The 27,618-nt window shown below is 34.7% G+C and overlaps 1 protein-coding gene across 1 annotated transcript in view; it reads right to left on the bottom strand.

Moving 5' to 3' along the window:
• Positions 1 to 27,618, bottom strand: part of LOC150091147 (eukaryotic initiation factor 4A-I-like) — a 260,943-nt gene that overhangs the window by 91,535 nt on the left and 141,790 nt on the right. The window contains exons 4-5 of the mRNA XM_090374499.1: positions 19,863 to 20,002; positions 7,933 to 8,098 (exon numbers count right to left, since the gene is read on the bottom strand). Coding sequence (XP_090230625.1) covers positions 7,933 to 8,098; positions 19,863 to 20,002 — 306 coding nt within the window. The remainder of the gene's footprint in view (positions 1 to 7,932; positions 8,099 to 19,862; positions 20,003 to 27,618) is intronic.

Here is a 27,618-nt window from a genome sequence, read left to right on the forward strand (position 1 = left end):
CAGAATTCAGCTTTGAGTCCAGTACCATGCACATGCATATCTCACATTTTACACAAATGGCTGACAGTTGAAGTTTGGCTAGCTAACCAAAATCCGCTGCAGATCAAGTTCAAATTTTATTGACAATCAATTGTAACTATCTTTTGATAGCAATCAAATTTAAGATTTAATAAGAGACCAACAGATCATCAGCATACATATAAAGAGGGAGTCCCCTTTAAGTGAAAAATGCTGGCCCCCTATCAGAAATGAAAAGCTATTAATGCAAGGGAGTTCCGTATAAAAGAACTCATGTATCCACATAAAGCCAAGAGCTTTCTGCGAGTCAAGCACACTTTTGTCAGAAGCTGTTTCAAGCTATTTTTCCCTTTCCACCTTATTGTAATTTATATATGTGTATATTGAACTTTTTTCAGGACTACATGATAAGGCTGTTTAAGTACTATGACATGAACTGACAAGATGTGGTAGACATCTTGTCATCTTAATTGTTATCATTTGAATCTTCAGTAGATTTTTCCTTCTTGAAATACTCTCCCTTGAACTTCACACACTTTCACCACCACTGTACTCCTGCATTAAATGCTTCTGCAAGCCATTTTTTGAAAGACTGTGAAGTGCTTCTGTTGTGGCTCTGCGAGCATTGTTGTGTCGGATGCAAAACGCTCCTTTCAGAGCTTTCTTCAGACACAGAAACAGGAAGAAATCGCATGGGGCTAAGTTCGTGGGAAAGGGGTATGTGGTAGAACCTATGGCAGTGATCACTGCATCCACAATAAGAGTAGCCGTACGGGGAATTGTTCAGCTACACCAGAATATGGTCGTCCTATCGAGACACTCATCACCACAAGCTTCATTCATCTCTAACTGTTTCCAATGAATTTAAATCCCATCTGACAATAACGAATCATATATTGCTGTTCAATCTGTATGTCTGACATGATACTTGCTTCAGAAATATAGTCAGTGACATGTGGCTAAAAAAAACCTCTTCCAGCTCAACAAGTACTGGCATTCACAAGCAGAGTCTGCTCAGTAGCAATCTGCGAGGGTGCCTGTAATGGCAGTTATGGAAAATTCTTGCGGTAAACAATCTTGCACACCAGTCCGAAAATTAAATGAACACCCCTCATACAATAAGTTGAGCAAGGTTTGAAATATCTCTTGATTCATCTAACTGTATTGCAAAAATTGGACTTTCTCTCAATTGATATAATGAATCGAATTCTATGTTGTCCGTGATGACTGTAATATGCTGCAAGACTGTCTCTGGACAGAGCAATGGTTTTTAAATCTTTGCTGTACTTTTCTCCATGCATAATTGAAATCATTTTTATTGCAGCAGGGAGAACAATAGAATCAGCAATAGTATGCAATTAAGGACGGCCTCCGTAGCCGAGTGGGCAGGAGCGAGAGTGCAGTAGCACACGCTCTTTGAGTGGACCGGGGTTCAAGCTGCTGAATACGGTCGATCTGATAACCCGCACTGGACCAGCGTGGCAGATTATGGTCCGTTTCCCTCAGCATGAATTGTTGAGGAAGCTTCCATCCTGCAGTGGGTTGATAATGGCTGCACTTTACTTTTTTTATGCAATTTAAATTTTTTTCCGTATTAAATATGAAACTCCAACGATACTCGTAAAGCTTTATAAGGAACTGCTTCATGAAAGATTTCAGACCTTGTATGGTGTCAGCATGTCTGTTGAAAAAGGATTCAGTTTTTTTTTTACTAGCTCTAGATGTTTTGTGTGTGTCTTTTTAATTGAATTGCCTTTGTTAGCCAGTTTTTCTTAAATATTACGAAAAACAGGGTGCTGCCCCTTACCAGTGACACTAAGTGAAGCCGTAGTTTATAAATTCCTCTTGATATCTACTATTCTTTTTCATTCCTTTTGATTTGGAATATAATGGCTCTCTATCAGAAATTGGTGGTTGTACTACACTTGAAATAACCTTAGTGTCCAAATCTTCACATATATTTCTTACCCTTTTACCTTCTGAAGTATCTGCAGAAACATTATTGCCCACACTTCTTGGCTGTTTTGTTCCGATTACCCAATTCTCCATGGTAAAACTTTTTTTTTCCTACTTAAAAACAATGATAATACAGCAAGTAGCAGAATGAAGTGTGCATGTAATGACTTGCTATATAACATGTATTTACTGCCACTGCATATTTGGACCTCTGGCCCTTAGGCAATTTAAGCTGTAGGAAGCACGAATTAAGAGCTAAAGGGATCACCGTCTAGCAATTCATTAATACTTCTCACTGCTACTCAGCAATTGAGTACTATTGAGAAGTACTAATATATACTGAGAAGTTGCACTAGTCAGCACTTTCTGTGTGTTCACAGCCTGTGAGAAGATTATGGTGTATTCCCGATGCAAACAACAAGAATCCACCTGCATCAGACATGTAACCGCCCTAAAAAAAAAAAAAAGAGTGGCAGCAGGATTCATTCATATCTCAGACTTCATTCACTGGTCTAGATCAGTGCAACACTGATCTAGACCAGGGGTTCTCAAACTTTTTTTGCTCATTGCACAGTATTCTTTGCCATGAGGAATTGCGGCACACAGAACATTTAAGTTGGCAACACTAGAGAGGCAGGAAATTAGCACGCGTGAAGTTCAACTTCAATAAGAGCAGTTGTTTTAGTTGAGTTCTTTGTGAGTAATAGGCGGCGAGTTTTGTTTATTTTGCTTTTTTCAATAAAATTTTAAATTTATTCAATTTAATATGGATAAGTTTTTGATTAAACTGAAAAAGGTGAATAAGTCAGTAGCAACAATAAGAAAAGTCAGAGCAAACCAATTGCGAGTGCAAGGTTTCATACAATCCATACAAGGAATGCAGTCGCTTGGTACAGCCTGCAAGTATGAAGATGTTATTTAAACTTTGGATTTAGATACAATGGATACAAAAATTGTGCTATTCATGAGTGTGTGATCTGTGAAAAAAATTTAGCAATGGGTGTATGGTTTCCAGAAAACCAAAAAGATGTTTTAATACTAAAGTGACCATTTATCAGCTAAAAAGCACAAGTAGCTAGCCATAAAGTTGGGGAAATAATATGAATGAAAGTGCAGTGTCACAACTATAGTTGAGGTTTCAATTTTACTTTCTTCAAAGAAATTATCAAATCAACGTTAGGTGAGGTGCTGAGAAAGAAATATCTGCAATTCCACTGTCAAATGACACTATTTTTCAGTATGATTATACGTCTTTGGATATTCTAAGAAATGTAGCTGAAAAGCTACAGAAAAAAGTGAACAATGGCTGAATACATGCAATATAGCTTGATGAGCCAACTAACAAAGTCTAAAATATCAATTACTGAGTTACATCAAGTTACATTTATGAAAATGTAACTTGATGTAACTCAGTAATTAATTTGAATTAATCTGATTTGAAGAAAATGCATTTATGTGAAATTTTGCTTAAAACTGTTAAATATGGCATCTCAAAACAACTTTTGGCAACAATGCCATGGGGAGATCAAAAACCTTTGAAGACTGTGAGAATTAAGGTCGTCCATTGACAAGTCGTAAAAATGAAAACGTGGATAAAGTTTACCAAATCATCCATGAAGACTGCTGAATAACCATTTTTGATATTACTGACAAGCTAGGGCACTCTTATGGAACATGCAGTGAACTTGAAACAAAACAGCAGGCAGTTGTCTCAGCGGAAATCCAAAACATCTCCAGGTCAAAAAGAAAACGAGGCAAGCCAGGTCCAACATCAAAAGCATGATGGTGGTCTTTTTTGACTGCAAGGGCTTGGGTTCATTATGAATCTGTGCCTCAAGGCATAACGGTTAACCAGAACTATCAATTGTAGGTTTTGAAGTGTCTTAGGAAAAAGTCCACCCAAAAATGCCCTGAAAGATGGCAGAACGACTGGCTGCTTCACCACGACAATGCCCTCCCCCCACACTGCTTTCTCTGTGCACCGATTTTTGAATAATAATAAAAACATAGTAGTAGTCCCCCATGCTCCCTACTGACTTGATTTGGCCCCTTATGATTTCTTCTTGCCTCCAAAAATAAAATCGCAGCCAAAGGGGTATCATTTCTAGGACATCATGGAAATAGAAAAAGAATTGCAGAGCCATGCATGCAATCCCAAAAATCAGTTGCAATGGTATTTCCATTGCAACTGATTTTTTGTAGCAATGGAAAAAACTAGCAGAAACGCTGAACCCAGTGCATAAACTCACAGGAGGAATACTTTGAAGGCAACAGCTATGATCAGTAACAAAAGCAAGCCTATTTCTTTTTATTGACTCAGTCTGGGAACTTTTGGATACACCATTAGGTGTATCCAAATGGTGTATACACCATTAGGTGTATGATGTTGATGATGTTGATACACCATTAGACGGTGTATACACCATTAGGTGTATCCAAAAGTTCGTATTCAATTTTATCTTGAGCAGCTTCAAGAAAAATGGTCCGTTTGGGGGAAACTGTCATTCTGTTTGCATAGACAGGTGCACCTGCAATGCCTGGAAAGGATTTGTTTCAAGAGGAAAACAAAACTTCTCAAATGTAGACTCAATGCATTGCTCCATACATCGTAAGACTGGTAGCAAAGAGTATTCCAGCTGAATTTAAGCATTCTGGACAATCAATTGTTAAAATGGTCAGCTATGTAAAGTCACGGGACTCTTAAGATAAGTTTTCAAGAAAATGTGCCAGGACATTCTAATTTGGTTCTTCATACTGTTATTCACTAGTCAAGGGGTAAGACTCTTGCAAGATTTTATGAACTGAGAAATGAGCAGTTAAATATATTTAAATTCAAAATTCTGGACTTTGCTGCTCAGTTAAATGATGAGGAGTGGTGTGAAAAGTTTGTCTGTTTGGCTGATATTCAGTCACTTAAATAGCCTAAAAGTGAGTATGTAAAGAAAGAAAATGTGCTGACTTCATGTGATAAACTGAAGTTTCTTAATAAAACTTAAAATATGGAAATCACAAGTGGAAAAGAAGCAGCTTCAAATGTTTCCTTTTACTACCAAAGCATGTCCACATGTTGAAGGGACATGTGGACTGATTTTAAATTTCCTCTTAGCTCTTGAGGACAAAACTAAACAAATCCCTTCATCTCTTGCTGTTGACAAGTATGACTGTGTGCAAACTCCTTATGCTGTGCTGCACAATGCAATGACCCTACCTATGGAGAAAAAAAGAACAACTTGCAGAACTTCAGTCAGGCTTCATGCTATAACTGAAATATGGTGAACTATCACTACTAAAGTTTTGGATATTGGTGAAAGGGAGTAGCCATCAATAGTGGAAGAAGCAGTAAGTATACTGTTACCCTTTTTAACCATCTACTTCTGCAAGCTTGGTTTTTCAGTACTACCAAAGATAAAGAACGAAAAACACAAAAAACTTCTCTCAGCTGGAGAGGAAATGGTGATGTTTTTAGTCTGTTCATCCGCAAATAGAAGTTTTGTGTAAGAAATAAAGTCCATGCTTCTGATTAATTACTCAAATTTTCTGTCTATACCACCAAAAAAAAAAATTATATATATATATATATATATATATATATATATATATAATAAAACACTGACAATTTTTCTCTTTCATTTCCTTTTTACACAAAATTATATATTTTCTTTTATAAATTCTAACATAACATCCAAAATTTTGCAGCACACCCTTTGAAAACCGCAGATCTAGACTTTAGTAGAGCTTTTGTTATGATCCTTCATGTGTGTTACATAAACTGGGATAAGTTGGAGTTACAGGTAAGATCCTACAACCAGGCCAACCTAAAGACAGGAGATTATGGACTTTCGTGCATGGTCAGGGTAGGCCAGTTTAACAAGTGGAGTCTCTTGAGGATCAGTGTTGGATCAACTCATAATTTTAATTATCATAAATGTAAGAGTTTTCTGATAATTTGATACAGTATGGTGAAGGGACTCATAATTTTAATTATCATAAATAGTATTGATGAGGGTATCCGAGATAAAGTGTAAGAGTTTTCTGATAATTTGATACAGTATGGTGAAGGGTGTTAACAATCAGAGCCATGCCATGCTGTTTCTAAAAGATTTGGATCAGTTGCACATACTGTATAGTTAAAAAAAAACAAAAAAAAAAAAAAAACCACACAACTAAGTTCAATGCATCTAATTGTAAAGTCACACCTTTGGGAAACTGAAATCCTGAAGTCACATATAAGATTGGGGGGGGGGGGGATCTAAAAGTGTTTTGAGACAAAAAAGACTCAGGTGCTATGATTCAATTTTCCATGCAGTGTAAACAGGCGACTAGGAGACAGAAAGACATTTTGTATCCTATTTATGATTTAGAGGGTCTTTTTCTGGTAGGAATAGCAAAGGGATAAGCTGCCTCCGAACATGTGTAGGCAGCAAATCTAATTTTAAAGAAGAATTTAACTGTTTTCTTGTGGCAATGGTATGAATATTGTTTTATTCAAATTTAATATTTATTCAAATTTGAAATTTTATAATTATTTTATTTATTTGTTGTTGGTTGAGACAAAATAACTTTGCTTCCTTGCATCATTTGGCTGTACTAATACTAAACAGCAACCAAACAGGAATACTGTAATGCCAGTTAGTCCATTTTTATTAATCAATGCATTCTAATATTTTGGATAGGGGCAGCCCTCTGTATCTTATTACCTCATTAAATAAAAATTAGCATTTGCCAAATTTTTTGTTTACATATTTTGTCTCTGGCATCAACTAAGGTGGGGAGGGGCATACTTCAATGTCTGAGTTGAGTGTAGGGACACCTAGCGTAGAGGCTACAGCCACTCAACTCAATGTTCCTAGGTTAAGTGGGTTATCAAATTATGTTCTTCCTTTTCTTGCCAGCCAAAGTTTTTTCTACATTTTCTCAGGTATATTTTGCCATTAAAAATATGTTGCACAATCCTGTTTCCACACCATTAGGTCATTTCTTTTCAAAATTAGTTTCACTCTGTGAAACCTTTAGTCCATTAAATGAGACATATCATCTCACTGGTCCTCTGCAATATTCTTGTCTTGTGAAAGGAGATGTTCACATAAAAATATTTATGCATGAAAGTATGAATTTATGTATTGTATTATATGGATCTTATTTCCAATCCCATAATGGTTTTCTTATTTAAATTGTACAAGTACCCTTTCTGTTCAGTTAAAAAGAAATTCTCCCCAGAGGATTAATTCTCCTCAATTCACATAAAATACTGACATTCTATATATCTAATACACTTTCTGGTAAATGCAGTTCCTGATAATGAAATTAGGCAGTGGTCACTTAGCTTTATGTGCCACAATCAGTAAGTAGATTAAAATGGTTTCCAAGTGCTGACAATAAATGCTAATCATTCTGCCTTTTTTGCATTTTTGTACCATAACAAAGCATTCAGTTAATTATTCATCACAAACATTTCAGCTATCCAAATTTTTTTGGCTGATGATATGTGCCTGGACTTTTGTAAGGAAATACCAATGAACATGGATTTTCAGGCTACTGTGCAACAAATTAAAACCAACAGTGAGAGGTTGTCAAATTACATTGTCTGTAGTTGGTATGTTGCACTTACAGTGTAGGAGTATATAACATTACTTATAATTTTATATATCAATTTTATTTATTTAAAAATATAATTGGTGGTTATACAACCCTGCAACCTGGCCCAAAGCTATAGCTGATAAATTTAATGCATTCTTAATGGCAATCTTATTTTTAAATAATACAGAATATAAAGTAATCACTACATTTTTTGTAAGAAAAAAAAAAAAAAAAAAAAAAGGCAATGAATTACATTAATCCAAAAATACTTTTGTTATTCAGAAAAAGGATTTAAAAAAAAAAAAAGCTTAACTAATACAACTGAACAGATAATGTAAATTATATCACTACAAGCTTCCAAAGCAAATACGGAACACTTACTTAATGCATTCCTATTTATCATATCAAATACTCGTCCAGGGGTTCCCACAACTACATGTACTCCTGTCTCCAACTTTCTCATATCTTCTCTAACATTGGTACCTCCTATACAGGCATGACATTGAGCACTCATATAATCTCCTAGGGCTATTACTACCTTCTGAATCTGCAGGAAAGAAGCCAAATTAGTTAATGTGCTCAGTGCATTAACTTACAATTCAAGATCATTAGCAAACAGTAAAGGTTTATAATAAAAAATGAGCAAAAGCAATAATTAATATATATATATATATATATATATATATATATATATATAAGCAAAATTACAATTATTAAGCAAAAGAAAGAGCTGGCAGATGAAAATGTAAAGAGCACAAGATGCCAAACTAGTAGGGAAAGGATAGAAAGAAAGAAGGCAAAGAGGGGAGGGAAAAAAAAAACCCTAAGTGACATATTAAATTATAAGAAATTAAGGGCTGAATTAGAAAGCCAATTAGATGGAATAAAGCTGAAAAATAAAAATAAATTAATATTAATGATTATAATAAAATAACATGCATCAATAAGTGGATGGAAAAATTTTTCAGACGTAAGAAAAATCTAATAATGTGAGAAAGAAAAGACAGTAAAATAATAAGATATTTGACACATGTTAAAAATAATTGATACACAAGCAGGTAATTCATCGGGGGACTACACCTGATTATATATCAATAAACTACGTTTCTATGCCTATGTATAGCTATGGAAGGAAAAATTATTAATAAGGATGGTAAAAGCTGCAAATTCTTCTATAAAGATAAGGAGAGTAGTCCCAATGCAGTGTTTGTGACAAAATTAAGGTAAATTTAAATAAGCAGGATAATAAAATTTAATACAATTAAAATAACAACAGGTCAATATATACAGTAATAAATGGATTTTAAGGGAAATTAAATGTAAAAAAGGCAAATCTGAAGGAAAGGTAGAATGGTAAATTAGAACAGGTTTTGTACACAATATGACTAATAAGTTGAAGTGATTAAAAATCTATAAACTCAAGATCTGCAGATGAAAAGATATACTCCAATGTGTTAGCCCAGCTTATGTAAGAAATCAGGAACTGTTTTCTCAAACTAGTCAGTTCTGCTATAACTCAGTACATGTGTTATAGCAAAAATCTCTGCGTTATGGTATTTTGTGCATTAAAAACAACAGGGATTATGGGAAAAATAGGGACAGGGGCAGAGCATTCAAAAAAATATTTAGTCTGGTAAGCAAAACACTAAAAAAAGTTAGAAATACCAATAAAATTGCTAACACAGGTTTAACATCTTAAAGTTTTAATAAATAAATAAATATAGCACTATAATATATACATACTGTACTAATTAATATTTCTGTTCACTGACTTTTTATCGATTGTAATTAAAACAGTAAAAAAGATGAGCAATTAATAATGACGAACACAGCGCGCACAAATTGAGCAAGTGAGATATGCAGTAACAATTTCGCGCAATAAAAATAGGAATGAAGAGAAGATTCTGAAAATTTATTTATTTTTTTATATGATTGAAGATTTCATGGAACGGCAAACATTTCACCATAATAACGTAAAAACCCAAACAATCCCAGCTATCGGTATTATCGCAAATGCAATAAGATCAAGTTCACTACCTTTTTATAATTAGATTGCACTAACAGAAAAGCCCAATAAACCAGTAACTGCAAATTGTTTTTATTGTTTTATGATCAATCATTAGAGTTACCTCTATTTCTTTCATAGGACTGCTTCACTTGCAAACTCTTGTTGTTACCACATAATTGGAAATTTAGAATGGATAATATTTTTAACCATTTTAAATTTTGAATTGTGTGGTAACAACCAGAGTTTTAAAGTGAAGCAGTCCTATGAAAGAAATAGAAGTAACTCTTATGATTATTAATTGTGATTTAAATATAGGACATAGTGAACCTGGTTTCTCTTGGTTTACAGGAAATTGTTTTATGGTAGTGACCTCCAGAAATTTATTCCACTGCTCACGCTATCACTCCTCACGAAATTTCTGTTTGAACCAAAAAATGTGAACTCCTGAAAATATTAGTCAGCCTACAATATATTATGAATACAGCGAATGAAAACAGTGTGTCTCCGAAAGTTCCAATTGATAATGTAACATTATCAATTGGAAGTTTTCTTCTGCACACCTTTCAGTACTTGTGAAGGTTCGGTATATTTATTCACTGTTTAACACAAGATCACTTATCTAAACTACCTGCAGTCTGCTATAACTCTGTCATCAGCATCAGCAGTGCCTTCAAGTTTTTAATGAATAAGGAATTCGTTAATTCTCATTCTTGGTGATGTTATTCACATAAAACAATATTAGAAACAACACCTGTGCACATAAGAATTAATAGATGTATTGCAGAAATGCTGTTATTTTCTGTTTGCAATCTCCTTTATTCAGGATGACAAGTTTGATGGGTATAGTGGATCCTGCAGATGTGCCATGATTGCCCCTCCACTCATGTCAAGCTCTGCTGATGCAGATGTATGTAACACATTCCAAAGATTCCAGAGGGGTTTCAAAGTTCGATCTCTCCCTCCTTTTAGTTTTGTTGGGAATCAGCACAATCTCTAGGCATGGATAACCTCCAGTGTTAAAATTCTGTATTGTCTATTAATATACCTAAGTACACAAGCATATTCGGGATGACAGCCTTCTTAGGAATGGAAAGAAAGAAAGAATATTTTCACGATACAATGGTGTCTCTGGAATGGATTAATATCACAAAGCTGGGTACACTGTATTGTATAGCTACATGCGTGGTTTGAAATGTGTTATTTATGAATGTTTAACATTAATTTTTCGCAATTAATGTTCATATTTTCAATTTTGTTGATACTTTGGAGAAAAAAAAAAAAAAAAAAAAAACCTTTGTAAACCCGGGAACTTGTAAAGCGAAAACTCTTAAAGTGGGAACTGCCTGTATATACAAAGCATATCGTATACTGCTCTTTAATGACTTTTTCAAGGGTAAACCACCAAATTTGAAATGAGAGACAACAATATGTTGGCACTGTTTCCATTGCATTGAACAAAAATGTAAGTAATAACTATAAATTTCCTTTGAGCAACTTCTTAACTATAAGAACCATTATCCTAAATAGCAGTCAGTCAATGGTCAACCAGTTATAGATACCTTATGAAATAAAAAGTATAAACCATAACCAAACCTTTTGATGAAAGATTTTTCATAGAATTCATTCTTCCAAAATTAAAAATTGTGTTTTCACATATATAAGCAATATTAACAAGTCATAAAGTGCAATATTATATATATATTGGAATAATATTATTATCTTATGCATCTTCCGCAACTTTAATATCTAATGGAGCAAAAATTTACAAGCAAATCAAAGGAACACCCATGAGGCAGTCTGCTTTCCTGCAAGACTTATACGAGCACTGGCCAGAAATTTCCTTGCCTCATGGTATGTTAATGTTTGGGTTTGTTTCTGATGTGTCTCCTGAATTGTGCAAATTCCATACAAGTATATGGCCACATATATCCACAAGAATTAAGTTGGTAAAAAGCTAATAGCAACAACCACAATGACAACTAAACTACAATTGGACCTCTATATAACAAAATCAATTATTCACTTGAAGAAATTCATTAAACAGAAATTTTATTAAAAAAGAAACATGACCTTTTCAACAATGAAAAATACTGTAATTCATTCAACATTCAGAAATATAGTAAAAGTGCCTTGGATCTATCAGCATCAGGGATTCCCCCATCCCCACAGAAATATAGTAAAAGTGGGAATGAACATAAATTTAACATTTAAAACAATTAATTTATTAATAGATACATATTAAGAAATGACTACTTATATAATGTACACAATATCGAAGTACACTATGAAGAATTATTTTGTAAAATATTGTGGTTATTTTTTGTTGTACACTGGATTTTCTTGTACATAGTCAAAAACTTTCACATTTGTTTTAAAGAGTCAAATATATTTTCTGGCACATGGTCTTCACACTGAAGGGCTCAACGCAAAGTTTCAAATGCTGCCAACATTTCATGTTTGGAAGGTTTAATATTGCCCTCATTTTCATCGAACTCACTGTTGATATTGTTACTAATTTTTTGAATACTCTCCAAAATGTTTGAGTCACTCAGATATTCAGCTAATACGACATCATTATCAATTCCTAAAAATTCGTCAAACAATTTCTCCACTGATCAAACCTCTCACTTGCAATTCTTCCCAAGATTGCTCAATATCTTGTAGTAGTTCATCCCTCTCATCACTGTTAATTGGTATTTTAGCAAAACCGTTTTTGTGAAACAAACCTTAATCATCGTTTCCATCACATCTTAACTCCACACTTTCGCGAATTCTGATGAACATCCGCAAATCTATAGGTTGGTTGGTTGGTTGGTTTCTATTCTCGGTATAGTTTTTTCACTATGCATCTTCGGCAGTGCATTTTCAAATTCGTGATAATGCCACGGTCCATTGGCTGCAGTTCAGACAAGGTATTCCATTGGATTGGAAAAGTGCCAATGTATCACCAATACATAAAGGCAGTTCTAAGAGTGTAGTGGGAAATTACCAACCAGTCAGCCTAACTTCAGAAGTAGGGAAAAGCATGGAGGCAAGGATCAAGGGTGGAATTCAGGTAGAAATGGAGTTCTGAAAGATACACAGCATGGTTTTGTAAAGGCAAAGCACAAATCTAGTTAACTATTTTGACAGGGTCACTCAAGAGCTAGATTTTTTTTTTTTTTTTTTTTTAATGAAAACCCCAAACACGACAGGTATTAGAACCTATACTATACATACTCATCATCAAGACCGACGTTGGCATTCGAGGTGGGCGGACGCGCTTAGACAGGGCTCCTCAGTTAAGTGGTTTACTTTTGGATAGTGCTTTTAAATATTTGATTTATTTAGATATTGTTGGATTATTTTGTTATAGATTTTCCTGTAACTGTTTGATTTTAATAATATTATAGATATAATTTTTTAAAGTTACTTTCATTGATATTTATTTAATTTTATAATGGTAGCTATGAGATCTGCCTTAAACACATCACTGGGTATCGTGACTCACACGGAAATAGCATATGGCGATTTACGGGTAAGTCATGATTTAATCCGTTGTGGAACCTGTGGAATGTTTTCCAAGGTCGACTTGGTGACTAATCCTACCTCACCTGGGGATTCTTTTCTTTGTGATCAATGTAAGGAGTGCACCAATCTTAAATTACAATTTGGTGCACTGATGGAACAATTTGAGTCCCTGAAAAAACGAGTGCTTGCCCTCGAAAATAATGCATCTGGGAGCTCGTCAGGGACTCAAAACTCCAGCAATCTACCAAGTGATGCAAACCCGATTCGAGCCCCAAAACAGAAAAACCAAGTGCAAACTACTCTGGTTAAAAAGGACATTGTTTTATTAGGAGACTCCATTGTCAGGGAAACGGGGAATATTTTTTGTAATAAAAATAGGTGGAGCAGAACCAAGGTATGTCTGCCAGGAGCAACTATTGATGATGTCAACAACAGACTGTCAGATTTTAAAGGTGGTAAAGAAAATATTATTATTCATGTGGGGACAAATGATATTAAACGTACACGATCTGATGATTTGTTGGAAAAATACAGGACCATGCTGAGGAAATGTCGCGAGTTAAGCCATAAGGTCTATGTGTCTGCAATTCTGCCTAGACACGATAGGAGGGATTATATGTTAAGAGCCTTGTGGATTAACTCCAGACTTGAAGGAATCTGCAAGGCTTTAGGGGGTAAATTTCTATCAGCATGGCCCACACTTGTAGGTAGAAGGAATTTGTTTTGTAGAGACGGGATACACTTAAACAAAGGTGGTACAAAGGTTTTTGCCAGTATTATTGAGGATACCTTAAAGGTTCAGGGAAACTGCTAGTTAGGGGGGAGATGTGGGTAATACTAACACGCGTTTATCTGATAATATTGGTCAATGTAACTCTTGCACATACCTTAAGAGTTCTTATCTGTTACCCCAACTGGACGTATTATCTAGATGTTCTGAGGGCAAAGACTTTTCACGTGAGCGGGTGGCTAATATCAGGGAAGAGAGCCTAAAAAACTTCAAGGGTTGTGTTAGGGTGGTTAAATATACAAGAACAGTAAATCTTAATTGTTTATACAGTAACGTTAGAAGTATCGTCAATAAAATGAGCGAATTCGAACTGCTGGTTAAAACAAGTAACGCGGACATAATAGGGCTTACAGAGACGTGGTGCCACCCGGAAATTGGGGATGATGAGTTTCAGTACGCTTGTATAATGTATTTAGGAAGGATAGGTTAGACAGAAGGGGTGGTGGGTTAATGCTTCTTATCAGAAGCAGCCTGAGTGCGACGATAGCTTTCCCGGATTCAGACATTTCACATGCTAGTATAGAGTCTGTATGGTGTGAGATAGTTGGAAACAAAGGTATAATGCGAGTAGGAGTAATTTACAGACCAGGTGATTGTGAAGATTATGACAAACGCCTCTACATGCAAATGGAATGGGCAAGTAAGCGTCAATGCCTTATTATGGGTGATTTCAATTTGCCTCTAATTGATTGGAGTAAATGGGAAGGAAACTCGACATGGGGAACAAAATTTTTAAATCAACTAGATGACTTATTTGTATCATGTCAGGGACAGTACTAGAGAAAAGAATATCCTAGACCTCATCATCACACATGAAGCAGATGACATAACAGGGCTGACAGTAGAGGAACCAGTAGCAGGAAGTGATCACGGAGTTCTACGGTGGATGATGACGAGAGAGGTAGCAGAAGTAAAAGGCAAAGGAATGGGTTTTAATTTTTTCAGAAAAGGAAATTACGATGCCTTAAGGTACTACATGGCCTCTATTAACTGGGTAGATATCGCGCAGAGAATGAATACAATTGAACTGTGGTACGCTTTTAAAACATTAATCACAGATGCCTTGAATGCGTATATACCATTAAAAAAATACTCCACGAGAAGGGTTCCAAGTTGGATGAATAGTGAAGTTGCCACATTACTTGAGCAGAAAAAGGTGGCATGGAAGGTTACAGAGCAATAAAAAGTACTGAAGCCTATAACAGCTACAAGGTGATGCGTAATATAGCCACAGAAAAGGTTCGACAGGCGAAGGCAGTTTATGAGAAATCACTAGCAAACAGAGCAAAGAGGGGGGATAAAGAATTCTTCACATATATAAATGCCAAGAAGAGCAGGACAAACCAGATCGGACCTTTACGTAAGGGAAAGAGGATAGTAATAAATACACCAGCTGCCGTTGCAGATGAACTCAACAGTTATTTTGCATCGATATTTACAAATGAAAAGCCTTTTGTGGCAATGGGAAATTGTGGGAGCGAAGTTAAAAAATATGTAATTAATGATATTGAAATTTCGCAAGATTATTTAATGAAAAAACTTTCGAGCCTACAGACCAGTAAGGCTCCTGGAGTTGATGGAATATACCCTATAATCTTAAGAGAGGCGGCAAGCGAGTGCATTGAACCACTGACTAATTATGCGAGCATCACTAGACTCTGGGAAGATTCCCTTGGATTGGAAAAGTGCAAATGTATCTCCCATACATAAGGGTGGCTCTAAAAGTGAAGTTGGAAATTATCGACCTGTCAGTCTGACTTCAGTAGTAGGAAAAATCATGGAGGCAATGATCAAGGGTGGAATTCAGGATCATTTGGATCCAATTGAAATTCTCAAGGATACTCAGCATGGTTTTGTAAAGGGAAAATCATGTTTAACAAATCTGGTTCGCTATTTCGAAAGGGTCACTCACGAGCTGGATTTAGGGAATAATTTTGACATTGTTTATTTAGATTTCAGCAAAGCTTTTGACTCAGTCCCACATGAGCGGTTGCTTTATAAGCTGGAACAGGTTGGAATCACTGGGAAAATCCTTAGATGGATAGAAGGATGGCTTCAGGGCAGGAGGCAGAGGGCTGTGATAAATGGCTATTCCTCAGATTGGGTTGATGTAAGAAGTGGGGTTCCCCAAGGATCAGTATTAGGGCCACTGTTGTTTTTAATTTTCATAAACGACATTGATGAAGGGATAGAGGACGTGATGTCTAAATTTGCAGATGATGTTAAAATTGGTAGAGTAGTTAATGATCACTGTCAAGCTGAGCTTCTTCAGAGAGACCTAGATAGACTTCAGGAATGGTCAGAAAAATGGCAGCTGTGCTTTAATCCAACAAAGTGTAAGGTATTACACCTGGGAAACAGTAATCCCAAAAAAACTTATTCACTTGGTGGAGTTCGACTAAACCCAGTACTGGAGGAAAGGGACTTGGGTGTTACGATACGGTCAGACATGAAATTCTCTGAGCATTGTAAACAGGTTGCAAGGAAGGCCCATGGTGTCCTATAAATGATCTATCGAACTTTTGCAAGTAGAGATAGGGACGTGATAATCCCATTATATAAGGCTTATGTTAGACCACACTTGGAATATTGTGTTCAAGTATGGAGACTGCACCTAAAGAAAGACATCAAGCTTCTTGAAAGGGTGCAAAGAAAGGTAACTCGCCTGGTGAGATCGGCAAAAGGGCGTCCTTATGAAGAAAGACTTCGAATATGTGGGTTGCAGAGTTTGGGAACTAGACACCTTAGAGGAGATTTGATTGAGGTGTTTAAAGCTCTGAGAGGCATCAGTAAAATGAATGAGGACAAAATTTTCAAGATTATAAATGATGCTAGAACTAGGGGTTGTTGTTGTTGGTTTCGATTTTATTGGCGCATTAGCAACTAAGGCTATAATGCGCCAAGAAGAACTAGGGGACATAAATTCAAGTTACGGGGGGCAATGTTTAGATTGGACTGCAGGAAGTTTTATTTTAACCAGAGAGTTATAAATTACTGGAATAAGTTGCCTTCATGGGTGGTAGAGGGCAACAGTTTGGGGAAATTCAAAGGTCATCTGGATAGTACTTTCGGGTAAGGGAAGCGCATAGGATGATAGGTTTAATTTCCTTTTTATTTATTTTTTATTTTATTTTTTTATATTTATTAATTATTTATTTATTTTATTTTATTTTTTTTGTTTTTTCATTGTTTTGTTCGGATTTTTTTTTTTTTTTTTTTTGGCTGGTGCAGCATAAGCCATAGGCTTTCTTGCACCATGCGGCCGTTACTAATACTAATACTACTTAGTACCAAACTTGGGTTGGAGGTTGAGAAGACAAAAGAAGATATTTGTTGACATTAGACTTGAACTTCTGTAGACTGTAATTTTCAGGAAATACACAAGGAAGGTTGTTCCAGAAAACAACAGTTGAAGAGTTGGTTCTGTGAGTTTGAAGCTGGACAGTAAATGGATGTCAGCAGCACGCGTTCAGACTGTTTTGAAAGAGAGAGTAGGAATTAAAGAAGCACAGTGGACATGGAAATATCTGTAGAAAAAGGCATGCAGCAGAAACAGTTTGTCTATGACACAGCGAGTGGAGAGAATCTGTTAGAGAGGAGTCATTAATTAACCTAACTGTCCTCTTCTGAAAGGAATCTAAAAGCCTCAGAGGTTTCGGGAGCACAGCTCCAGATGTGGGAACAATATTCCATGGTAGGGCGAATCTGCGATTTGTACAGAGTGAACAGCTGTTTGGAAGAAAAGCAACGCCGAGAGCGAAAGAGAAAACCAAGTTTTTTAGATGTAGAGGAAGCAATATTTGTAATATGCTTGTGCCAAGAGAGATTAGAAGTCAGGGTAATCTCCAAAAGAGATATATCATTTTGTCTAGAAATCGGAGTGTCACCAAAGATAAGCATAGGAGCAGAAGAATCCTTTTTGTGAGATATAAGACAAGACTGAGTTTTAGAAGGATTGAAATCAACTAAGTTGTCTTTGCCCCACTGGAGAATTACTCGGAGATCAGCATTTAAGGAAATGGTAGCGGATATTTGAGTTGAGGCTGACTGTGTAGGGCAAGGTTTCTCAAAATGGAAAGTGGAATGCAATGCAATTGGCAAAACTATGGATAGGATTTCCTGTCAATGGAAGGTCATTAATATACAAGAGGAAAACAGTGGGGGAAAGAACTGAACCTTGGGGGACACCAGCATTAGTGGAGAAGTTAGAAGACAAAGAGCCATCATCCTCAGTGAGCAATCAGAGAAAACTGGATAACCAATTACAAAAAGCAGTTGGCAAACCATAAGATGGAAGCTTGTTTAGAAGACCTTTATGCCAAACACAATCAAAAGCCTTTGAGATGTCAAGAGCAACTGCTTGTGTTTCACCGAACTTTTCCATTGAATTTGTCCATAAATGGGTAACATAAGCCAGAATATCACCAGTGGATCAACACTGATGGAATCCATACTGGTGATTGTTGATCAGACAGTAGGTTTCTAGGTAGTTTAAGAGTTGGCAGTTAATTGATTTCTCCATTACTTTAGAAAGAGTAGAAGTAATTGCAATGAGATGATAATTGGATGGGAGGGATTTGCCACCCTTTTTTGGAACTGGCTGGATATGAGCAAATTTTCAAGCAGAAGGAAAAACACCTTTGGAATAAAATAGTGAAAAAAGGCGGCAAAAAACAGAAGTAAGTTCAGGAGCACAGGTTTTGAGAACAAGTGGAAAAATACCATCATTTAGGGAATAATTTCGACTTTGTTTATTTAGATTTCAGCAAAGCATGAGTTGTTACTTTATAAGCTGGAATCAAAGGGAAAATCTTTAGATGGATAGCAGGATGGCTTAAGGGAAAGAGGCAGAGGGTTGTGATAAATGGTTATTCCTCAGATTGGGTTAATATACAAAGTGGGGTTCCCAAATGATCAGTATTGAGACCACTGTTGTTTTTGATTTTCTTAAATGACATCAACGAAGGGATAGAGGGTGTGATGTCTAAATTTTCAGAAGATATAAAGATCAGTAGAGTAGTTAATGATCACTACCAAACAGTTTCTTCAGAGTGACCCAGATAGAACTCAGGGATGATCAGAAAAGTGGCAGCTATGCTTTAATTCAGCAAAATGCAAAGTCTTAACACCTGGGGAACAGTAACCCCAAAATAACTTATACACTTGGTGGAGTTGAATTAGCACAAAGTCTCTGAGCATTGTAGATAGGTTGAAAGGAAGGCCCGTGGTGTCCTATCGATGATTTAGCAAAACATTTGCTAGATGAGATAAGGATGTCATAATCCCATTATATAAGACTATTGTTAGACCACACTTGAAATACTGTGTTCAAGTATGGAGACCGCACTTAAAAAAAAAGACAACAAGCTTCCTGAAAGAGTCCAAAGATGCGTAATCGTCTGATGAGATCATCAAAAGGACATCCATATGAACAAAGACTTCGAACATTAAATGATAGCATGACATAATCCTCAATTATTTTATTAATGCTCGATTAATCAGATTTAATATGTATATTGAAACTTTGAATGGCCCATGTCTCAGCATCAAATACAAGCAAACCAGATCTAACTGGATTGTTCTGATTCATAATAATACATGCCAACACAGACATATGCTCTATGTAGTCCAGACTCATATTTGTGATCCACTGAAAAAGCTATCAAATAGTTCCATCAACACTAAATTTTTAAAGAGGGAATAATACTGTATACGGATTAGTAAAGCAATTTGGCATATGTCAAAATGCTAAAAGTAACTCCCCTTTTCTTTTCTTTTTTTTTTTTTTTTTCAGTTTTGCAAAAGCCTTAAATTTGCTTAAAGTGAATGATGCTAATACGTAATAAGGTTGGTGGTTAGAGTATAACACTGAAAAAAAAATAAAATATTGAAGTAAAATTACTTTGTTTTCCCTTTGCTGACCAACAGAATTAAAGTTTGATGCTTTCCATATCAGATTTATAATAATAAATAAATTAGTCGTGATTTCATGAGGTCACTTACCTGTTGAGCTAATTCTCTTGTTGGTGCAAGAATTAGTGCCTGGCATTCTTTGAGATCTGTGGTAATCTGCTGCAAAATAGATATTGAGAATGTAGCCGTTTTTCCAGTTCCAGACTGTGCCTGGGCTATAACATCACGTCCTGAAATTGTAAATGTTTCATTTCTTTTAACACAAGAATGTTTAACTATTAAAAAGTTCAAAAGGAAATCACAAGAATTTGCAAAGCCAATTAAAATCTACTCTTTTCAATACTGATAATTACCAGATTTAGTTGAATTATCGTAATTGAGTTATATAATTATTGGGTTTCTTTGATTGTTGATCAGTTATGAAGTAAAAACTGCAACAAATTAAACTTTGTTTTTAATTGCCTCCAACAAGTAGCTATAGTCTCTTTCCATAAGACATGTTTGTAAAATAAACATTTCTTCAAGATGGCTACAAGAACAATTTTTTATTAGTAACATGGGGAAAGGGGGCATATTACACATTAATATTGTTTATATTAATACAGGAAGAAGAATCTGGTAAGAATCAAAAGATAAATGTTTCATTTAGCTTCTAGGATACAAGGAATTATGCCATAAATAAAGCTACACTGAAACACAGAACGGACATCACTGAACTAAAATTGTTCATAAGGGTCATACTGCCATGAGAAGATAAAACAAAAGTTTAATTACTTTTTGTTGTTTATCATGTACAAGATATTTCCTGGAGATAAAGTTGAAAAATTTGCTCTGATCAAGACACATAAAAATTAAAGGCTGTTTATGATTAGGAGACATCTTTGAAGAGGTTCAAAGTTTCCATTCAAGGTGATTTAAATAGGAAGCACTGAGTTCATCTGTTTACTTTAAGGAGCTAATTACAAGTTTAGATGAGAAAGGAGGGTTTTTTTTTTGTTGTTGTTGTTTGAATGACATTTCAGAACATGAAAGAGTTTAATTTGGTAGTTTATCTGAAAACTTTGCTATAAGTAGGATAGCATGAACTGCAGATGTTATGTATGGTAAGCTAGAAAATTTTTTTTTTTTTGGTTGCCTTTGCAAATCTGCACCAGAAACAGAACTGAATTCAGATTTTTTGCTTCCATCTGGTTTCCAATATTCTCTGACAAAGAGAAACTACACTCAGAATTAACAATAACGGATTATTAAACTGCCAAGAATGACTTAAGATAACCTGATATGTCATGCTTTCCTGCATACTTGTCAGTTCTCCAACCAAGGTCAAATTCTTTATTCTTACATAAAAAGACGTGGATGGTACCTACCCACAGTGAAATTAACAGAAATAAGATTACAAAATACCAATTTCTTTAAGTTCAACGATATTAAGAAATACTAGAAATTGCATTTGTGTGTTTTTTTGCAAAATTGATTCATTTCAATGTGGTTTATAAAAACTATTTCCTGTACTGGATGAAGAATTTGTTCTCCAGATACAATTATATTTTAGTTAAATGTAAATAATACAAGGTGGTCTATAAGTAAGAAAACACAGTCAACTGTAAATAATATTGTAGCATTAATTGTAGTCAAACATGTTTTGTTTTGTTTTGGTTTTATTGGCGCATTAGCTACTAAGGCTATAATGCACCATTAGTCAAACATATTTATGTTTTATTTAATGTTGGAACAATAAGGGCATAAATATACTTAAAAATAACAAAACAAAAAAATTTACATCTGTTCAATATGGGTGTAATTTTGGTCTTTATAAAATTAGTCTTTTGGGCACAGAGCGATACACAGCAAGGCACAATTCCTCAGAAATGCTCTTATATTCTCTACCATTCACTGGTTAAAGCCCTAGCTGACACCTGTGTTTATTACTAAACACTTTGCTCTTTAAAATCCCCACAAAAAGTAATCAGATTGGTAAATCTGGTGAGGTGAGCATGTTGGCCATTCGATGAAACCCCAGCACTTTCATCCTTCAAACCTGGAACTTATTAAGTGCTCCAGACAAAAAAAAAAAAAAAAAAAAAAAACTGAAAATTATGATTTTGGACTGCATTAATGCAATGATTGTCTTATAGCAATTTTATAAAGCTTGCTCCTGTTGCAATTCCCTCAAAATAAAAAAAAAAAGAAGAAAAAAAAAAAAAAGTGTCTGAGAACACCTATGGACTGTCACTTGACAGTCCAGACTATCAAGCCAGAAGAGTTTACATCCTTGTTAAAGGACAAGTGAAGGTTGCTAATAGAGTAATTAACAGTTACGGCAATTAGCAGATCCACTCAGTTTAAATGTGAATTCGTCAGTTTAAATGTGAATAATTTTAAATGTGGATTCGTCAAAACATTTTCAACTTGTAACCAGAAGTGAGCTATAGTGAGCCCATTGTTATTTTATTTTTTTTTTTGAAATTTTGCAAGCTGATTGTTGAAATGATCATTATATTTTACAAATGAAATCCCGAATTCAATTACTGAGTATTCAGAGCCGGAACTAGGGTGGGGCAAGCAGGGCTCTATCCTCAACGTTTTAATGGCACAATCGATCAGTTATGTATTTTAAAATTGTTTCATTTTTGATTTAATTACTCTGACCTCTGTTTAACCAACTTCTTTATAGAAAATTTTTTTGAATTCCCCTTGGTATTACATTTAAAATAGTTTCTGCTGAATGAAGAAAATTTCCATTTAATCAACGGATTACCAGAGACAACTTTGTTGTAACCTCTGGTAATCCGTTGTTGTTGTAACCTCTGGCCTTTAGGCAATTAGAAAGTGCGAATTAAGGATGAAAGGGATTACAGTTTCGCAACATTAGTGTCCATAAAACCTATGCAGTCGTATACCGAGAAGCTGCACTAGTCAGTATCCTTTCCATAGCCAGTCAGAGGATTAAGAAGATTCCTAACACAGATAATAGCCTCTGGTCAACCTATGTTGTGGTTTCCCCTTTATTCCGACAAAGAGGCATATGTTTTTCGGAGAAGTGAGTGATCCACGCCTTCCAGTAAATTTCTCCTGTGTGTTTACATGGTCACAGTAGTTGAATATCTGTGTGATCCAATATTTTGCACAGTATTCAAAGAACTAGTGCATTAGCAATGTAGAGGAGGGGGAGAATTGAGGCAACTAAGACATTTTATAAACTTTACGAAGGTGAAATGTTGGCAGATTTTGAAACTTCATTGAGGCTTTCACTGTGTAGAAAATGCTCTAAAATATAATGGCATACAGGCAATAATTTAAAAAAAAAAAAAACTTGTATGCATTATATCACCAAACTCCAAAAAACCAGTGCGAATTAATGATTATTGCTAAAGAACTTGATGTTGATACAATAAAAATTGGTTGTGTGTTCAGGCCATGATGAGCAGCTTGTAGCTTGCAATTTCGGGTTGAAGGAATTATCCCGCTTTGTGCAAACATTTTGAATCAGAAGTTAAATATTCTGGATTATTGAATAGACTTTTAAATCTGAAATTTCTTAACCATTTAGCACTAATGATCGACATCCTTCAGAAGCTCTCTTACATTTCAGAACCTTTACAGAATCACTATGGTAAAAGCAGATAAATTAATTATTTGAACATTTCTGAAGGAAATTATGAAGATAAAATTGAGCATGTTGAAGTGGAAAGAAGTTGAAGGAATCAAAATCGAAAGTAAGAACACATTTAAAAAATTACCCCATGACAAGTTATTAAATGCATTGTTTTATCCTTAAAGAATAAGTTATTAATGCAACAATAATTTTAAATTAAATAAAGAAAATAACGATACCATTGACAATGAGGAACTGAAAGAAATTTTAAACATAGGCTACCAGAAATCATGGAATATGAAAGAACTTTTGTTTCTGTGGCAAGATGGTGAAAACTGAATAAGAAATTTAAATTTCCTGATAAAATATAAAATAAAAATAAATGATTTTAGAGATTTCGTCAAAGACAGTTTATCTTTAAAATCAAGTGAAATTCCTTTTCAATTAAAAAAGGCAGAAATATATTTGAAACCATTGCGATTAGCAGTGCTGAAGCTGAGCAAGCTTTCAGCGTAATGAATAATATTGTATGAATAAATAATGTTGAAATTTAAACACTTTGCAGATTATGATGACCATACATCAAAATGGAAAACCATTGCTTCAGTTTGATTCAGATCTTTACGTCAAATCATTCCTCTGTAATCATCACTCAGCTATTGAGCAAAGCAGAAGATCGACAACAAATATTAATAAAAAAGTAAATTGTATATGGAAATTTTTAGAATAAATTTTTCTTGATTATTTGTGCAGTCATTTTTTTTTTCATGTAATCTGTGATTTTTGTGTACCTTTTCTAGAAGTTTGTTTTTTATGTAATATTTTATTTTACATTGTGGAATGTTTTGTTTTGTGATAATTTTTGTTATTTATGATATGGGAAATATTCATGTTATTTTTTATTTGCAATATTAAAATTTTACCAAAAAAAAAGAAAAAAAAAAAAAGTACCTATTATATTTCCCTAGTTGCTAAAAAAAACAAATAAAAAAGGTTGCTGTGTGCCACGCACACGTGGTAGATGGTTTATGTGAAACATCTTTCGCATTTCTTTTAGGTATTTTGATTTGTATTTATTGATTACAAAGTAAATGAGCTTTTTTATTGTAAATATTTTATTGATCATTCACAAATTTTCATAATTTCTGGAAGACAAGACACAATGGATTTATGACAACTAAAGTAAGAGATGTATACTTGCAAGTATCTAAATGTCTCTGGAAAGCAGAATCGATCGAAGTACCGATCTTGTAGTTGAAGCAACATATGCAGCTGTTAGGGACACCTAACGATAAAATGTAACAAAAATGTGAGACGAAAAAAAAAAAAAAAAATTGTTGACAAACTTGTATTGTTGCAATCATACTTACTGCAATAGTAACTTCAAGAAGTATGATTGTGACGTCATACTATTAAAAAAAACTAAAAAGTGAGAACTGCAAACACTAACATATCCAGGCATCATCATAAGGGGGAGGCATGACAACCAGGTTTTAAAGTTTTTTTTTTTTTTTTTAGATAGACCTAGGAACACTATACACATCACTTTTACGCATGATTAAGGGGGTAATAAGCCCCATCTGTCCACCTCCATGAATCTGCCTGACTTGAGATATCATACAAGTCACAAAAAATGCATCATGCATTCTAATCACATTGCTACTAGTGCCAGCGTAGGGAGCACCTCTTGTGGAAACCGCCGTGGATGATGTCACTTCTGTGACTGATCAAATTTACTCGGTAGAAAGTTGGAAAAACTGCGAGCCCATTGTTAAAATATTCAGCTCACCGCTGCTTGTAACCCTTGTGGCCAAAAACCGCTCAGCAAATTCCCATCTTCTATCTGGGTCATCCTCATTCAAACTTTGCAGTAACACAGGATGGTAAACTTTGTATTATTCAAATTCCTTTGCTTTCTTTGTGGTTTTTTTTTTTTTTTTTTAATTTCTTATAATGTCCTCTATTACAAATACCAAACTACACATTTTTGAGCATTCAGTTGATGTAGTATTGAGTCATTTTGGTGTGATGTAACTGGGAAAATAAAAATGCAAGTAGGAGTGTATTATAAGCCAACTGACTGCAATGAGTATCTCAAGCAACTATAAAGACAAACAGAGTGAGACAGTAAATCAGAACATCTTATTAAGAGGAGCCTAACTTTCCATATGACTGGAAGTTGTGGATCGCTCACACAGTAGGACTTGTGACTTACTATTGTGTGACTTGCTTACTATTTTCTATGGTAGCAAGTGGAGAGGCAATAAGAGAAAGCAATACTCAATCTGATTATCAGCAGCAACTGTTCATGCATTAAGAATCAGAAAATAAAAGAATCACAAGGTGGCAGAGATCAAAGTGTACTGATGTGGGATTAAATTAAACCTGTAACCACTGTCAAGTGGCAAAGGCTTTTGCCTCGATTATCTTTAACCCAGTGTAAATACACCATAGATAACTCAAACAAAAAAAACTATGATAGTAGTGTGAAAAGGGCATCATTTTATCTGTATCTCATATTGTGCACCTCCTTCACACAACGGGTTGCCATGTATTTCACTACCTCGAATAAGTAGCACTTCACTAAAAGAGAAAACTATTGTTACTTATTCTCAGTGGGCACCACCACCCAGACAGCACCGTTTCAAGGCTAATTGGCCTCTCATCAGTGGGTGGGTGGGCAGGTACCCTGACATTGCAGACAAGACCATTGGCCATTTATCGTGGCCAATAGTTTTGGCAAGAGACCAGAATACTGGAGTACAGCTTGGACAAGAAACAAGTTTTCTACTCATAGCCTGCTCAAAATATCGACGTATCCAGTTATGGATATCGATGAAAACAATTGCAATATGTCACTTCAGTTACACTGAAATGTTTATACTAAAAAGGTTTTAGCACTGAAAGCCCAAGAATACAGAAAATTCACTAATCGATCCACCGAAGTAGGTGAAATGGCATAGTTTTTGTTATACATGTATCTCATATTGTGGATACCTTTACAACCAGTTGCCCTGATATTGCACTACCTCCAATAAGCAACGCTTCGCCAGTGGCAAAGACTAATATTACTTATTCTGAGCAGATCTTGGGTGGTTGTATTTGCCAAGAATAAGTAATAACATTAGTCTTCTCCATTGGCGAAGCGTTGCTTATTGGATTTAGTGCAATATCAGAGCAACTCGTTGTAAAGGCATTCACAATATGAGATACAGGTATAACAAAAACAATGTCATTTTGCCTACTTCAGTGGTTTACTATGAATTAAAATGATGCTTGGCACTAACTTGTTAGATTACCAAATGTTTATATTGTTTAATATTTTAAGTGGGAAAACATCATTATAATAACACACTTTGTATTTTTTATCACGAACTTTTTACCTGGGAAAATAATATATAACATATAGAGTTGAAACTGGGACTTAAGAAACCAAACCTAGTACAGGGGGAAACTTCTTATGCGGGAATTTCTTATCCGGGTTCTACAGTATATATAAGTTAACTATTATTTAACTTATATATATACACACAGTTTGATATAAGTTAAATATTATTTAACTTATATCAAATTGTAACAGGGAACAATTCTTTGTGCAGCAGCACTACTCAAAGAACAAGTTTTTCAAAAAAAAAAAAAAGTTTTTGAGACATTGCACTCTTACAGACAATTCCAAAAACTATCCAACGCAGACTTAAGTGTATATTGTGAAACTAGCAAGTTTATAACTAAAAAAATAAAAAATAAATAAATATATATACACAATGGAATCTCGTTAATACAAAGTTCAACGGACCTAAATTTTCACGTTTTGTAATAACGAGGTCCCCCAAAAGTTTAAAAATTTTACCATTATTTATTATTTTTTTTTGTACATACTGTATATCTAAGAATAATAATAATAATATCAAAAATAAATTAATAAAATAAAATAATAAAAATAAAATAAAAACAAAAGCCTTGTCTAACAATACAGTAATAGGAATAACATTTTTTAAAGATTTTATTTTATTGTACGATAAACTAAGATAAAAGCAATATTAACGGAAATTAAAATATTGTACAGTATATATTTTGATATATACAATATTTTAGTATCACAGTAAAAATAATTACAGGTAGTTCTCGACTTTGAGTTAATTCGTTCCAAGCGCACTCGTAAAGCGAAAATTTATTTCCCACAGACATAAGGTTAAAAATATGCGTTACGTTCTCAACAATGAAATTAGTTAGCTAATTAGAATGTTTAAA

This window comes from Mastigoproctus giganteus, chromosome 1, assembly GCF_048544385.1.
Source record: "Mastigoproctus giganteus isolate SK-2022 chromosome 1, ASM4854438v1, whole genome shotgun sequence".
Lineage (NCBI taxonomy): Eukaryota > Metazoa > Arthropoda > Arachnida > Uropygi > Thelyphonidae > Mastigoproctus > Mastigoproctus giganteus.